Source organism: Coccinella septempunctata, chromosome 6, assembly GCF_907165205.1.
Source record: "Coccinella septempunctata chromosome 6, icCocSept1.1, whole genome shotgun sequence".
Lineage (NCBI taxonomy): Eukaryota > Metazoa > Arthropoda > Insecta > Coleoptera > Coccinellidae > Coccinella > Coccinella septempunctata.
The window spans coordinates 20,355,149-20,372,420 of record NC_058194.1 but is presented as its reverse complement, the minus strand read 5'-3'; the positions used below and the strand labels follow the sequence as shown (position 1 = coordinate 20,372,420).

Sequence of the window (17,272 nt, the reverse complement as noted above, 5' to 3'; positions counted from 1 at the left end):
TCTTTTGATTCTTTATTTAATTTTGGTGATATTTACCTTCTCCTTGTTGAAGTGTGGAGGCAGTAACATCTGTTACCCTCACAGTCAATCTTACAGTTGCAGCAACATTCCTCTGTAGAATATTCTTGACCTTAACCTGACCGCTATATTTATCTACATAAAAAAATTCTCTATATACATCATTGAAGAGGACTTGGTTTCCATATTTGTCCAAGGCTGTAATTGGTTCGATAGATTCGAACATAAAAGCGTCTGTTGAATTTACATCGGGATCTTTGGCTGTTAAATTGTGCACAATAGTTCCAATAGACGCATCTTCCATTATCTGAAAATATTCCATATGATTTTCAGTGCGATGATTTTTTTTACTACTGCACGTGTTTCAGTACTAAAATAGCTTCTTCAGGTGGGTGAAGGTGCGGTATTACCTCACGCGTATCTGCGTGATATACTTACTTATATTAATAGGACATGATGTACAACTGATTTTTTCCTCCAAATACCTTCCATATATAAATCATAAATATGAACTCACCTCGGCTCTTTGAGTTGATGGAAAAAAATACGGATTTTTATCATTCGTATTGATGATATTGATGGTTAGCGTTGTTGAACCAGACAACCTTGGTTCACCGTAGTCGGTTGCTATAACTTCAATGTGGTAAGTATTCTTCCTATCGTAGTCCAGCTTAGATTTTACTATAACAAGCCCCGTAGAATTATCAATCGTAAAATCTGATTCGCTTCCTTTTTCGATAGAATATTCCACCAAAGAGTTCTCGCCCATATCCGCATCAGTGGCTTGCAAGGATGTTACGATAGAACCTGAAAGCAAATTTACAATTACTTTTAGAAATACCTTAGTTTCCTAAACTAAGTGAAATCTTACGACCTGGCAACGATGTTCCATGTGAATACCGCGATAACGTCCAGTTTAGAAATAAAATTTAAAGTCCCTTATTTAAGCTTAAAGTTTTCTTTACTACTACTACTAATAATAATAATATTTAGCAGCTTTACAGAAAAAAATAATGACGATGCTGACTAAACACAATAAACATCACCCCAAAAGCTCGATAGAACGGACAGAGCTGCCACGAAATCTTGGGGGTAGAGGAATTGTTGATTTGTCCACCGGTATTTCCCAGGAAATTGAAGGACTTCGAAAATATTTCCTGAGCAAGGCTGCTTCATCAGAACTCCATCGAGTAGTTTGTGTTGCTGATAGTTCTATACCGTTAAAGCTAAAACAGGGGACCACTTGGAAATCGTCGAACACTCTGCAGAAAGTAAAATGCAGAAACTGATTGGCAAACCTTCGCATGGAAGGCACCAGAAGGAGATCAACCATGATTACGTCGACATATCTGCGTCGAACTCCTGTTGACTTCCGGAAGGTTGTTTCCTGAGACCGAGGGCTTCATGCTCGCCATCCAAGATCAGGTGACTCCAACAAGGAACTACATGAAATATATTGCCAAGGATGCCTCAAGTGGCGGACGATAGCTGTCGTTATGGCTGTGCGACACATGAAACTATTCAGCACATCATCGAGGGATGTCAGAAATTCGCGGGCACGGAGTACAAAAATAGACATGATGCTGTTGCCAAGATTCTTCACCAAGAATTGGCACTAAAACACCAACCTCGAAAAAGGTTCCTTATTACAATTACCATCCGGATGCTGTATTGGAAAATGAACATCACAAGCTCTACTGGGATAGCACGGTTCTCACAGACCGGAAAATAACCCACAATAGACCAGACCTCATATTGATCATTAAGTATGAGGACAGAGCACTATTCATCGACGTCGCGATTCCAAATAATAACAATCTTCTAGATAGGCACACTGAAAAAATTTCAAAATACGGAGATCTCGAGGAACAAACCAGGAGACAGTGGACGCTAAAAGATATCAAGACCATCCCTATAGTCATTTCATCTACAGGCCCGATACCGGAGAAACTACTAGAGAACTTGAGGAAACTTCAGTTGGACGAAAATATCTATAAAGTCATGCAGAAGGCGGTACTGCTGGGAACGTCGAGAACTGTAGGTACGCAAGTACATGGGGAATGCAGAGGAACACCGTCTGCTCCGACAGGAAGTGCGGGTGGAGCAGGAATCCAACCGACGGCAGGGAGCCGAGGAGCGATCCCGACCCGACCACCACCACGAGCCCGAAAACCTGGAAAGGGTTCCAACAGAGCTTAATCCTTTTGATATCTGAGATATCTGGGATAAGTGAATTTTTCTCTGGAGAGGAGTGTGAAAGCCGCTAGACTAAAGTCATATTATTATTGTTTCCTTTACTGTTAAGGAAGCTTTAAAATTAAAGGTACTTCAGGTTTGATCATGAAACTAACCGTAAGAGTTGCAGGAAAGTCTGCAATTCTCCATTGAAATGTCAATCTTACATTATTCTTAAAAAATTACACTTTTATTAACGGACGTTCTTGCAACTGGGCCTATGATATTAAAATGTCACTCCCAGATAAAGTAATAATAATTTTTCTTCGTACTTTTTTTCAAAGATGGATGTTAGAAAGTATAAAGGTTTAATGTAACTGACTCTAATCGCTCACCTATTGGAATATCCTCAGGTATCGACTCTACATAATTTTCCTTAGTGAATATGGGGGCATTATTGTTGAGGTCTTTCACTGTAACGTGAACTGGAACTGTGCTAGTATACTTTCCATCACTTGCCTGAAAAAGATAAGGAAAGAACAATACTATCTTTTTTGAGAAGTGGAATTAATGTCTGTGAAAATATAATCAATAAAGAAGTTAACGGCATGCAGACAATTATTTAATTCTTTATTGACTATCTTTTTTTTTTCGATTGAGGTCTAAATGCTTTCCGTTAGTTTTAAAAGGGAAAAAACTGAAAAAAAATGGTCAACTTCCAACTGGATAAGATGTTGAGTTTGAGGATGATATTTAGTCACCAGATATTAAATTCACCACATCAAAAATATTCTTGGATTTCAGGAAATGCGTGAATCATTCTCCGAGAATTCCGGATCGCCTTAAATTTTTTTCCACTTTATATAAAATTTTATTTACCATAACTGTGAGCGTCACGACACTATCACTTTCGTTGGTAACTTCTAAGCCTTTTTCGTTGTGCATACCCATTTTTCCAGTTTTCGGATCGATGCTGAAAAGATCGTTCCTATTTCCAGAAATTATCGAGTATGATATCGTCGAGGACACGTCTGCATCTTTTGCTACCACTGCGAACTCCGGTTCGAACATGGTAGCACCCTCATTTACGAACACCCTATATGAGGGCTGGATGAAAATTGGTGCGTTATCATTACTATCTGTCAGATTTATTCGCAGGGGAACCGAAGTTTTCCTTCCTTTGCCATTGTCGTCTGTAGCCTGGAAGAAACAGTGATTGAGAAAATAAGGAACGTCAATTATAATTTAACGGTCCATTAAAATTTCAATCCTCTATCAAACGGTGTATATCGCCCTTGGACCATTAAATTATAATGGACGTTCCTGCAACTGGGCGTAAGAGTTAAAAATTTTCACTCACGGTGAATTTGAATGTATATTCCGACTTTGACTCGAAGTCCAAGCAATTTCCTGATCCAGCAGTGACGCATTCTGCCACTGTCACTGTCCCAGTACGATTGTTGATTGAGAATTTTTCTGAGCCTGGTCCTTCTAAGTGATATATGATGCTGTCACTCCCAAAGTGACCACCATCTTCATCATTCGCTGTTATGGTAGTCACAAGTGTTCCTATATTAAAAATGATAATTTATAAAATATGCAATATCGGCCAAATTTTTGTTATTCTTTTTAATGATGTTGTTGGTTCCGTTGACCTTGTGCTGAGTAAAACCTTAACGTGAGCTTAACCGAAGGCTTGAAATGAGTCAAAGTAGAGCTATATGTTATAGGTACAAAAAGAAGCCGGACTAAAAGTATTACAGCTTTCTTTACTTAATGTTTCCCTCTTGAAAACGATCTTTGTAGGTTGTAGGAGTCTAATTTCTAAAGCATATTCGATGATGAACGTATACAATGAAAAAAGGTCAAGTTAATTTTTTCATCAAAGTTGTGAATAAACATGGGGTCAAATATGCACTCCTGAGATATTGAAAAACATATGTATTTCGTTAAAATTATCGATACGAATAGTCTTTTATTATTTTAATCATTCGTCCACTATTTTTGTGGTGTTTTAGGGGGTTACAACCCTTGTTTGTCAAGAATAATGGAAGTCTATTATCATATTAAAATTTTCAACGAAATATCTCTTGCCTTTGTCAACGAAAACGTGGGACAAGTATACATTTTTGACACCCCTCAGCTCAGAAAGATTCTGAATTTAATCCATAAGTAACAAACCCTTTCAACACTGACGACTGACAACATAACTATTTTGTTTTGAGATCCTTTTACCTGGTGAAGCTGTTTCTGAAATCGTCGAACTGTAACTTTCTTCATCGAATGTAGGCGAATGATCGTTAACATCAGTAACAGTTATGGTAATTGTAGCAGTTGAAGATAGTTTTTCATCTGTGAGTATCTCTTTTGCTATGGCGTATATCACGAACTTTCTTTGATTTGGATTTTCGTAGTCAATCGAAGCGTTTGCGATTCTGATTTGTACTTTGGTTTTTCCTACACCTTGTTTGGGTTGAATATTGAAGAGACCTGATTCGTCTTGGAGTTCCAAAGAATACACAGAATTGTTTTCCTGAAATATTTCAACCATTTTAATACCAACGAAAAATGAAAGACTTATTATACACCGGGTGTAAATGAATAGTTGCGAAAAAATTCAAGGAATGATTCCTTATCAAAAAATAGTGTGGGAATTTCCTATATTTTTTTTAGCAGCACCTGCTTAGTTCGAAGTAACCAGCATATATAAGCATTACAATAAATTGTACGATTATTAGTTTATTTTGGGTATATCTGTTAATTCTATTTACTAATGAAATTAACGTTGTGAAAGTTGTTTTGTGAATGAAAAAATATATATTCAACTCACATCATCAGAATCTGTAACCGTCATTTCCAAACCAGGAATAGCTTCTCCCTCTTTGATGTCTTCAGGAATTTCTACGAAATATTCTCGTCTATCAAATGAAGGAGTCTCATCGTTCACATCGATTATTTTCACTATAGCCTGAGTAGTGGCTGTTGTGAGATCATCATTTCCCTTTTTTCCATCTATTAGTTCGCATGCCTGAATTAGAAGAGAAATTTTCCAATGAATTAGTCAATTCACTTGATAGTGAGTAGATATTAACAAAATGAAGAAATAAGTGATTTAAAGTGATTTAAAACCGGATATCTGGAGAATAGTCTTCTCTGAAGAATTTGACCATTGATTTATAGAGTCGAGTTAATTTCATCCTTTCTGTCCAGAACTCAATCATCACAAAAAATGGACAAGCATTTCGAATAGAAGCTTCTAGGACGTAAGTCTTTCTTGGACTTTCAGATGGAAATAGCTGTTTCAAGTTAGGTAGAATTCATGACTATGTTTGTAGTTGTCAAATTAGGTTTAGGGTTTTTTCACATATTTTTGCATATGATTCATATACTATTTCAGAGATAGGAAGATATAAGAGATGAAACTTTTTTATGAGAATTGCAGAAATGAAGACAAATCATGACACATCACCTTTATCGTCAGCACTATTTTTCCTTCTTTATTTTCGATTGCTTCTTTGTCCAGTGGTCTCGCTGTCCTTAGTTCTCCAGTTACAGCATCAAGGAGAAAATAGTTCATTGGATCTGTAATTTAAAATGAGATTTACTGGGAAGCATACAATACAACTTTAGAATAGAGACGGTTAGTCTAGAGTGCTAGACTTCAAGACTGAGTGGATAAAGATTTTCAAGCCAAGTATCATCAAGTAAAAGTGAACTCGTATAGGAGAAGGAATTGTTTCTGCAATTATAAAATTATAATGGTTTTGAAGCCTTGTATTTTAGTATATTTCATCATAATGAACCATTTCTTGAAAAATAGAAATCACGCAAGGAAGCATTTCACTATCCGGATATTGAAACTATCCGGATATTGAACTAACGCATTGAATGCGAAAAGTGGCAGACGTCCGGAGGTTATGAGCTAACAATCAACACAGCATAAAAAAACTCTGCAAATCCCTCTTCATTCTTCGATAAAAACCAGAAATTTTGGGCTGCCATACCCCGTACAAAATTGGAAAAAAATTCCATGCCAGCGGCATACAGGCAAAGGAAAATGCTTTACATCTTGGCTGAAAATCCAACATCAGCAAAATAATGTCGAAGTTATAACTAGTCAAACTCAGGCAATTTTTCAGCTATCCCACTCGATTTGCTGCTTAGTTTATGTCACTATAACAGGAATATGACACGTCCTCAAGGAGACTAAATTGAGTGCGAGCAGACATAATAAATTAACAGTTTATACTCACTATTGACCATTTCATACACAACCTTCCTAGGTACTCCCTTATCCCCGTCCTCTGCAGATAGTGTCATCACGAGAGTGTTTATGGGTGCGTTCTCTGCCACTTCAGCCATCAAGGAGCCCTTAAAGTGGGGTGGAGTGTCTTGAATATCCGAAACTTTAATTATGACTTGAGCTGTGCTACTGAGTTTTCCGTCCTGAAAAGGATGAAGGTACAAGTATATGTCATCTACAGGAGCGAAAGATGATAAGGAATTATGTTCGGTCCAATAATTTCAAACAGAGGTTATAAAATGCAGGCGGAGGGTATGAAATGACCCTCGAACTATTTCTTATCATTTTTCTCGAAACTGACGAAACTAGCTCTTCCAATGAAAATATTCTTACCGCCGCCTTCAGTACAAGCTTCATCATTGGCTGCTCTGCATAGTTCAGTTTTTCGTTTAATATTATGGCACTTTTAACAGAATTTTTCTCTATGTCAGTTGTTTCGATCTTGAAAAAGTTACAAGCATCAGGAAATTTTGGCAGATTGATGCAGGTCACGACAATGTTTTCTCCGGGACTGTCTTTGTCTGTTACTATGATATCTTTGAATATCACAGTACCTGTGGGTGTGTCTTCAGTGATGATTATTTCGTATGAACCCTATAAACAAAACAAAAATACACAGATATATCAATGAGTGAATCAATAAATATGAATATAATGAAGCTGCATTGCACTGACGAGGTCAAATAAGACCGAAACCTTGGTCTGCATATATTGTTTGTCAATGGAATGGTCTTTCTCTTGATACTCCGAATGATGACGTTTGACTTTTTCAATTTGGTTGATATCAATGGATGTTATGTATTTGAATCAATTTCGATTAATGAATATATAAATTCCGACTATTAATTATATTCTTATCTAAATTCGAACTCAGCTTTATTAATGTAGAACTACGAACAGGATGATTTACTTGTGAGGTTATTCACATATCCCTTGCTCATATATTTCGAATTTTTCACTCCGATGAATAATTCACCTGGTATTCCAATACCTATATCAAAAATGGGAGCGCAATTTCATCGGATACGTTCGTTGTGTAGGAGTATACAGAATTGGTATAACGTAACAGCGAAATATTACGGCATTTTTGTAGGCGAAGAATATTTGAATGCTACATAAGTTTCTATATTTGTCAAAAGATATACTCTTCTTGTTATCAGACTTTTGTGAATGACTAGTAGAGCAACATTTCATGTAGGTCCGTTTAAAAAAACGGATATTTATAGCGCTTGTTTTTCCGCAATATAAACTGTTTTTTCAATACAAACGATTCGTTTAAAACTGTACTGCAATCTTATCATGTCGACATATATAAAAATTTCAATTGGCATAAATATTGAAGCCATTGGTGAAATAAATCAATTTGTTGGCATTTCTTGCAATGAATCTCAACTAGTTTCATTGATACTAAACTGTCTCTCACTAGTTCATGAGCCGGATGACGTAGCGTCTTTATGAAAAATTTCAATTTATATTCCTAATTGTAACAATTGAGAATATGAATTAAGAGATACAGGTTTTGACAAAACAAACTTCAGATGTGAAGCTTCAGTTATTCCTTGATGCATACTGAAGGAAACATGAATTAAATATAAGTTTGGTTTACACAAAATACGAAAAAGAAGGGTTGACCTAGACGAGAATTATTATACAGGGTTAGAACTATTTAGAGGCTGACTATAGGAATATCGAAAACCGTTAAAAATAAAGGGTGGCATAAATTACAAAAAGGTAGTACACCAGTATAATCGTTATATAGGATTATGACTACACACCGAATTTCGTGTAGTTATCTCCAAAAACAAATGAGTTATGAAGAAAAAATGATAATCTTGATTTTCAGTTTTTTCGAGATATCTTAGGAACCATCAGAGATATTTGGGAATCGTTTGCAACCACCCACTCATCCTTGAATAACGCAACTTTTTCGTAATTTAAGCTACCCTGTATTTCTAACGGTTTTCGATATCCCTGTAGTCCCCCTCCAAATACACTGCGCAAAAAAAATTAACACACATTCTGAAAATCTCAATTTTAATGAAAGTTAACTCTACATTGACTTTATAACTAATTTTTTATGTTCTCTCGGGAAGGTTATGAACGAAACAAGACACATTAAATGGAAGAAAAATTCAGGATTTCACCGAATCTTATGTGAAAGAAGAGAAATGAACAATTTTCAAAATACTGAAATGCTGATAAGTGATTTAATACTTGGTATTTCCACCCCTTGCGTTAATTACAGCTCGGCAACGACGGTTCATACTCAAAATGAGTGATCTTAAAATGTTCTGATCTAATCCTTCCCAGGATTTCTCCGAGTTGGATTTCTAAGTCATAAAGAGTAGCTGGATGATTTTCTGAACTTCTCAGCCTTCTATTGAGGTTGTCCCAAACCTGCTCAATCGGATTGAGATCTGGACTTCTTGCTGGCCATTCCATTCGAGAGACTTCAACCTCTTCAAGGTACTTCTGAACGATGCGCGCACGATGAGGTCTGGCATTATCGTCCATAAAAATGAAATTTTCACCAATGTATGGGGCAAATGGCACTACATGGTCTTCAAGAATGTTCGTAATATACTTATCAGCATTCATAGCTCCATTATCAACGACCACTAGGTCTGTGCGAGCAGTCAAAGATATTCCACCCCATACCATAATCGATCCTCCCCCGAAACCAGTAGTATTCAGGAAATTGCACAGAGCATATCTTTCATGTGGACGTCTGTATACAAGGGAACGTCGATCACAATGGTAGAGGCAGAATCTAGACTCATCTGTGAAGAGAACTCTTTCCCAATCGGCCTCTTCCCAATGGATAAGCTCTCTCGCAAAATCCAAACGCGCTCTTGTATGGGCTGGGGTAAGACCTGGGCCTCTTGCCGCGACACGAGGCCTTAAATCATATTCTCTGAGGCGATTTCTTATTGTCTGAGTGCTAATTTGCACCTCATGAGTTTGCTCAGGCTGAATTTGAAGGAGGCGAGCGATTGCAAACCGTTGTCTCAACGAAGAAACTCTCAAGTAACGTTCTTGAATGGCAGTTGTTACCCGTGGTCTACCCTGTCCTGGTCTTCGGACATTCATACCTGTCTCCCTGAATAGCTGCAACATTCTGGACACACTTGTATGGGAAACTCCAGACCTTTCTGCAATTCTTGTGTATGTCCACCCTTCTTCTGGCAAAACTACCGCTTGGGCACATACCTCTTGGGTCAAATTGCGTCTTTCGCGTTGCATAGCGATCGAGTGTAGAAAATCAAACGAAAGAAAAACTATTGATCACTAGTATTGATCGAGAATAACTGATTTTAGAATGGAGCCAATACATTCAAAATCTAATAATATCATCTTTTTTTATTCCTGCTGGGAAAAAACATCTGTATTGAAGAAAACCGTTGAAAGTGGATAACATATGCATGCATAATTCTGATAAAAATAATTATCATTGAGAACACCTTTAGTTGTAGAATAAATTTGAGATTTCCATAATGTGCGTTAATTTTTTTGCGCAGTGTAGTTCTAACCCTGTATATCAATCAGGACTGTTTCCAGGAGAAGAAGATTCAGAAGATTTATTCTCAAAATAAAAGAAGAATTAATACAAAATGAATAAAAATCAAAATGGCGAAATACACCATTCATTGAAATTGGGTTGTTATAAAATAAAAAAAATTAATTATGTTAACAAATTTTGTGGTTGTCAATGAAAGAATATTACGTTCTTTATAATTTCCTTGCATATTTTCTGTTCCATCGACGTTTTCAAGAATTTTATAAATTATTTGCAAGGCTGCTTCCTCAACGAAATGGTGCTAAACCATATTTTGTAAATGCCTTGGAGTGAAGTTGGGTTGCAAAATGGCGGAGGATTCAGTACATAATACTGTGATTCAAGACTTTCTGAGTTGAAAGTTTTCTGTACGTCTCCTATATAAAGGAAAACTATCAATGAATGTACGTATTTTTCATTAGATCAAAGAAAAAACTTTTTTTCTTCAGTTTCAAATAGGCAAGTTGAACTACACTGAATTAAAATTCGAAAAGAAGGATCGTCGCCAGATTATTCAAGTCCAAGAACTTGGATCTCGAAGTACAGCAAAGCTGAAGAGATTTGGTTAAAAACATTTCCTATTCACAGTTTTTCTTCACCGAACTCAATAAAGTTCAGGAAAATCATTTCTGGCTTTGCTCAGCGACCATATTTTGTCCATGAAAGTTTATTTACTCGAAAGATGGTTCTATAGAACTCCCAAAAATTTATGACCTCATTCATTGGCACACAGTATCAATTAATTGAATCTAATTCGGATCTTCCATTCGAGTAGAAAACATCCATCCACGGAAATTTTTCCAAATCATTCTTGATAATCGGATTTAATTTTTGGCGCGTTATTCGGAATGCACTTTATAATTTTTAATTCATTAATCAAAAATGCATTCAAGTAATTAATGATATGCCTTCATGGAAATGTAATTTCATATGTTTTTGTTGGCATAATCCAATAATGCATTTCCATCTCCCGTTTGTAGAACCGGAAAAGAGGTCTCGACTCTCAAGCTGTCTCATACATCGAGCCAATATGGAAAATTGTTCACTTACATTTTGAAACTGGGGAGCATTGTCGTTTTCATCAAGGATAATAACTGTTACGGGTACAGAAATGATATTGGCTTTTTCTCCCGCTTCTGTGTTTGCTTCGTCCTCCATGCCAACAATAACGTTGAGAGTGCTGTTGGCCTGCAAATTAGAAAGAGCTATTATCATGATTACTTCGTGATGACTGGCATATTTTTGGAACTGAATGCACAAGTGGAAACTTCAAATGAGGAAAGTGTGAATGATTTCACACGTAGGTCCATAGTTTTCCCAAGTTTTAATGTACCTATGTGTGGAGCCGAATAACTGATATGATTTTAACTAATGATATTTCAGTTTCATGTTCAGAAAGTTGGTGAATATTATTTGATATGTGGAATTTCGATCCGAGAAACTTTTTCGAACGTCAGTATTTTCCAATTATGGAGAAACATTCTGAAAACTCAAAGTTATGTTCTTCATCAAAACTAGAGTGGAGAACGTAGAACGTGGCTTCAATAAAAGTGCCTGAAAATTTAATTTAACGTTGAGGAGCAGGTGACTATTTATGTGATTATCCCGAATAGAGAATATTTGTCCAAAAAAGCTCAAATATCTCTGGAAGGCTTTGTAATGTTAGTGATGTCATGATCCAAATCACATCAAAATTTAAATTTAACAATGTGATAATTGACTGGGCATCCTATTTCAAGATATCTTTTATGGTTCTCCGCATACTTTTGGGGGGTTAAGACAGAATGACCTGTATATACAGGGTGTTTTCAAAGGTGAGGCTTTTTCTTTGACAGAAGGTAGAACTCATCATCTTAAGTCGTTTAACCAAAAATTGTCTATATAAAATATCCAAGATGGTTGAGATACAACCCCTAGAAGTTCGACAAAATTTCATCGAATTTCAAGTACGGGACTGTGGAAGGTGACTCCGGCATCGCAAAAACGAAACAAAACATAAACATATGGCTGGACAATGAATGGTTCAGTACCAAGTTCATCGGATTAGATGCATGAGGTCACTTTGCAGAGAATCATAATTGTTGTATCGTGCAATTTAGGGTGAATGTGATGCCCATTGTGAAAAAATTCGTGAATAATTTAGACGAATTTTATTGGTGAGATTTTGAAGTACTATTCTATTTTTTACACTTGTGTCCTAAGTCTCTTCTGTCAGTTGGTATCGAAATGAGCCATTTCATAAAATCGTGTAAGTTACTGAAAAATAATGAGAACAATTCGGCAATCCTAGTTTCCATTTTCATTGCCACGTAAATATCGAACGAGCCAATATCCTACAGGAATCAGGAGATAAGTTTTTTCCCACTGCTTTGCGATAACTCAGCTAACAAACTGTCTAGGATCGTATTGGGATCTATTTCAGTAATCATTTTCAATTTTTTTTTCAACCTTGTCATTTTGAAAGTTTTGTATAGGTGATTTTTGGTGAAACGCTTCATTTTGACCAGTTCTACCTCCTGTTGAAAAAAAAAGCCTCACTTTCAAATACACCCTGTATGTTTCAACTGCAATCTGATAATTCAGCAGGTCACTTTGGCAACGTCGAATTTAGGGTGACTACCGAATATAATACGTAAAGTAAGGATGTCTTGTACTTCTTTTCTGATATTCTTTGAAATAAAATTATTATTATTTATTATAGCTACCTTTTTCTCTAAATTCATGGTGAAATAAGGTTGGGCAACTACTTGAGATAGATTGATTCAGTAAAACTATTATTCAGAGAATTAATTCAGCAATGTTTTTTTTTTCAATTTTATAAAGAGCTTCAAATGGATAAAAAATATGATCAATTCCTCAATTCTCTAACATCAAAATATATAAATCGGAGTGAAAAGGTTTGGGGGTTTCTGCAGGATGGTATATTTTTGTTTAAATTCATAAAGTCACTATCCTAGTTTTACGGGAAAAGCCTAAATGAAAAAGATTGAGGTTTTTTGTGTTTTCATGGTGTATAGATTTTTCGAGTTTGAATCCGGAAATTCTTTGTTAGAAACAACGATCCGAAACGATACGAAATCCATTAGTTCATATGTATTTGTAGGTATATTTTTTCAAACACATTTTCGAATTCTAGCGGTTAACATGATTAAGATTGATTACAGCATGAGTTTTTCGAAGATTCATTAAGCTCGACAACATGTTGAGTGCTCCTGGATTTTTTGTTCTTGCTTCTGTGAAAAACCCAGAGGACATAAGGGGAGGAAGATTCCACGAAATCTGCTACAGCATCTGACATCGTTCCATCTGGAGCATGTATAATATTTTTCATGGAAAGGTTGAGCTCCCAACAGTTACCGAATTTCTGTATTGAAATATTCAGCAAGCCAAGCGGTTTTGTACTGGTGCAACTGATGGCATATACAACAGCTGGTTTTTATGAGATGAGTCACATATCATTAGATTCTTACATCACAAATGTGTTCCTTCCTTTTTATATATGCCAAATCATGCAGAATGCATATTATGATAAAGGAAAAAATATTCTCGACCAAATGCGTAGTAGAATGAAATAACTTAGATAACCGTTTGAATTCAATAAGAGGAATAGGAATGGAGTCTCATCACATAACAAAATGGCGAATGTTCCAGGTCAAAACTGATCATGAACAATATTGAATTCTTGCAAATTGGGGGGCGCATCAACATGATAATGTAAGTGAAACCCTTAACCAGTGATCTTTTTATTAATTTGACATCGTTATACTGCATGAATGGAAGTTTTCTCTGCTTCATTATCAATATTCATGCATTTATTTGGGATAGGATTAATAGTACTGTGTCAGGATTAGTTGTGCTGTTTTCATCATCAGTTATTTCTCCTCAAAAATGCCATAGTACTGATAAGAGTTCTGATTCTTCTTTATATATTTTTTATACTGTAGCTTACAGTTACGCAACTCGTTTCATTTAAACGTTGGTGGATATTTTGAAAGATTATATGCACTTATTTTTTCACCACTGTAAAACATGAGAATGATATCATAATATCATGTCTTTTTCACCTTTGTTCAAATAATTGTTTAACGTCAATCACATGAGTCCTTTCTTAGTTCATACTATGTAGAATCATTATTCAATACATTTTCTGTATATTTCATTACAAAGATCAAATTTTTGTGATATTCAACTTTCATTTGCTTCTATTCAATAGTTTCAATAGGTCAGCCTCAACAATGAATACTTTTATTGTATCTATAATTATTTGTTGAATTTATGTTGAATTTGTTATTTTATGTGGTGTTGTTTTTCACTAGTATTTTCCTATTTTGTTCCAATTTCCTCATTCTCAGTAGACTATGACATTTTAGTTCATTTTTATGTTCCTATGCTCATCTTAAATCTCAAAAATTTACGAAATTTGTGATTTGATGTATCAATGAATGGGAAAGATAAGATAATATGAGATCAGTCGCTGATTTTTGTAAGCCTGGGATGAAGTATATCACTTACATGCAAGAGCCAAATGTTATATGAACAGAAGTGAGTATTCATACGAGAGTAAACATTATCTCAGCAAAAAGTTAAGGGTATAAAACTAACTTCAAAGTCGAGTGGTTTCGCCACCGTAACATCCCCGTTTTCTGCATTCACTTGGAGTACATCTGTGCCTTCTAATTTGAAATGAACCGTTCCATTTTCTGGATCCGATCCTTCTAATGTGTAAATAACTGATCCAACAGGTGTTGCTTCGGATATAGCTAGGTTGTTCATGTCCATTGTGAAAACTGGTGGAAGATTTCCATGGCTACCTGAAACAAAAAGAAAATTCTACAATTATTCGCAGGAATGGCATTTGGAGTGGTGCAGAATGTTCGATGAGCAGTTGCAGACGAAAACATAATCAATACTTTTGAACTAAAATTGGTGGCTGAAGGAAATAACTGAAAATTTGGTTGTTATATGGGGATGTATTGATATCTAGTTATCCTAGATCAGTTCCATGCATAAAAAATATTGCGTTACCATAGCAACGAACAATAACTCATAAGAAGTGTCAGTGTGAAGTTTTAGGTCAAAACAGTTAAGCAGAGTTACGCAGTAAATTAAAAGAAAGAAGATGTCCACCGAAATTGTGAAAATCGAAAAATTGGAGTATCGAGCCATCATCAGGTACCTGTATTTAAAAGGGTTAATGAGAGGTAAGCAGATTTACGAAGATATGCTTAATATCCTTGGTGATTAATATTTTTAGTATGCGACCGTGAAAAATTGGACTGCAAGCTTCAAAAAAAGGAAATTTTCCATTGAAGATGATGACCGATCGGGAAGGCCAGTTTCTGTGTCAGTCCCCGAAAATGTCGATGCAGTCCATGACATGAGTTTATCAGACCGTCGAATTGGGCTGAAACAGATCTATTCTCTGAAGCACTGAATATTTCATACGAACGCGTTCATTATATAGTTCACCTCAATTTGGACATGAGAAAAATTGCTGCAAAATGGATCCCCAAATGTTTGAATATTGACCGAAAGCGTGCAAGGGAAGAAGCATCGCGTTCGATCTGTGCTCAATTTGAAAACGATGTAGAATTATTAAATCGAATTATTACTATGGATGAGACTTGGGTACATTTCTACGATCCAGAAACAAAGCAACAATCGATGGAATGGCGACACTCTGGTTCTCCGAGACCTAAGAAGTTTCGTGTCCAAAAATCTGCTGGAAAAGTTCTTGCTTCAGTTTTTTGAGATTGCCATGGAGTAATCATGATTAATTTTTTGGACAAGGGTAGAACAATAACCGGAGATTACTATTCGACATTACTGACCATTGAAAAATTAAAGAGAAAAGGCGCGGAAAGCTATCCAAAGGTGTTTTGTTTTTGCAGGACAACGCCCCTGCACACAAATCTCATGTTGCAATGCAAATAATTCGTGATTTAGGGTTTGAATTATTAGAACATTTTTTTTGAAAGGTCTAGAGACGTTGCAAGGTTCGCTGTAATAAATGTATCCAATTAAGACCAGAATATGTTGAGTAATAAAATATTTTGACATTGAAATTTTGTTTGGTTCTATAGTAGGCTAAGAATTTTTCAATATATCCTCGTAAATCTCAAGTGAAAAAAAACATGTTTTTCAGTTTTTGAGTTTATTTAGTATATTTCATCAGGTCTCAGAATTTTCAAATTTTTTTTAAAAATTATATTTAGATATTGGAACCCTCTTTATTTTTCATTTGAATATTTTAAATTTATTTATCTTGTCTTTTAGACTGTAATATTTCATAAGAATCTCAATCATTCATGAAAAAATAATGAGACAATTATTTCCTGAAATTCAATAACTAATTCAATTTATAATGTGAGTATATTTGAACTTTCAGATTTTTATTTAGCATCAATAAAAGTACCTCGACTTATGAATGTCGATAGATGGTTCAGATTGAACTTCATAAACCGCAGTGGAACTTATAAAATATTCTTTTCCATAACGATGGTGAGTGAACCCGCTTTGTCAGAACAAAAATGATTGATTTCGAGTAAATGATGAAAGATTATGCACCCCCTGTCATTTTCGGATACAGTTTCGGTCTGATATGGAACGCGCCTTCGGGTGGTTTCTAGTACGAAAACTCACATTGAATTTGATAAATTGCGACTGGAAAGAAGTCTGGCATCATATCGTATGTTCCGATGGTATTACATTCGAACAAATGCACGTAGAGTGAAATACATAAATGACAAAATTGATAAATGAGGTTTTTTATGGAATAGTTATGTAAGGTGAGAGCATTGAATTAATCAAAAATAAACTAACCTAACCAGAAGGGTGCCCATCCAGATATTGAATTCGCTCTGCCAAAAAAAATTGTTATCCAAATATTTTTCTGAGCCTAATTTTTTTTCTCGTTTTTGTTCCTTGAAGCGAACGCTCGACATTTTCCTAAAAGTTTTTTAGGTTTTTGTTAAATAGGGAATACTCCTTCTGACGAAAATGATGTATTTTTTATGAAATATCTTTGAAACGTCACATTTTGAAATAACCATTTCAACCGTTTCCCAAAAAAAATTATTTTAAGCACTCAAAAATTAAAAATAAAAATGGCTATTTCAAATTTAAAGCGTTTCATGTGGATTGCACAAGTTGGCAACATCGACTGAAATATGCCTTGATAATAAAGGACAACAAATAAATTATCAAGATAATGTATTTGT

At 35.5% G+C, this 17,272-nt stretch overlaps 1 protein-coding gene across 1 annotated transcript in view; it reads right to left on the bottom strand.

Annotated features, from left to right (window-relative positions):
* The window catches only part of LOC123315167 (cadherin-87A), a 139,742-nt gene that overhangs the window by 7,028 nt on the left and 115,442 nt on the right, over positions 1 to 17,272 (bottom strand). Inside the window, exons 4-15 of the mRNA XM_044900763.1 lie at positions 14,655 to 14,863; positions 11,103 to 11,240; positions 6,830 to 7,090; positions 6,447 to 6,639; positions 5,663 to 5,775; positions 5,024 to 5,221; positions 4,429 to 4,726; positions 3,554 to 3,762; positions 3,073 to 3,393; positions 2,589 to 2,712; positions 536 to 825; positions 37 to 325 (exon numbers count right to left, since the gene is read on the bottom strand). Coding sequence (XP_044756698.1) covers positions 37 to 325; positions 536 to 825; positions 2,589 to 2,712; positions 3,073 to 3,393; positions 3,554 to 3,762; positions 4,429 to 4,726; positions 5,024 to 5,221; positions 5,663 to 5,775; positions 6,447 to 6,639; positions 6,830 to 7,090; positions 11,103 to 11,240; positions 14,655 to 14,863 — 2,643 coding nt within the window. The remainder of the gene's footprint in view (positions 1 to 36; positions 326 to 535; positions 826 to 2,588; positions 2,713 to 3,072; positions 3,394 to 3,553; positions 3,763 to 4,428; positions 4,727 to 5,023; positions 5,222 to 5,662; positions 5,776 to 6,446; positions 6,640 to 6,829; positions 7,091 to 11,102; positions 11,241 to 14,654; positions 14,864 to 17,272) is intronic.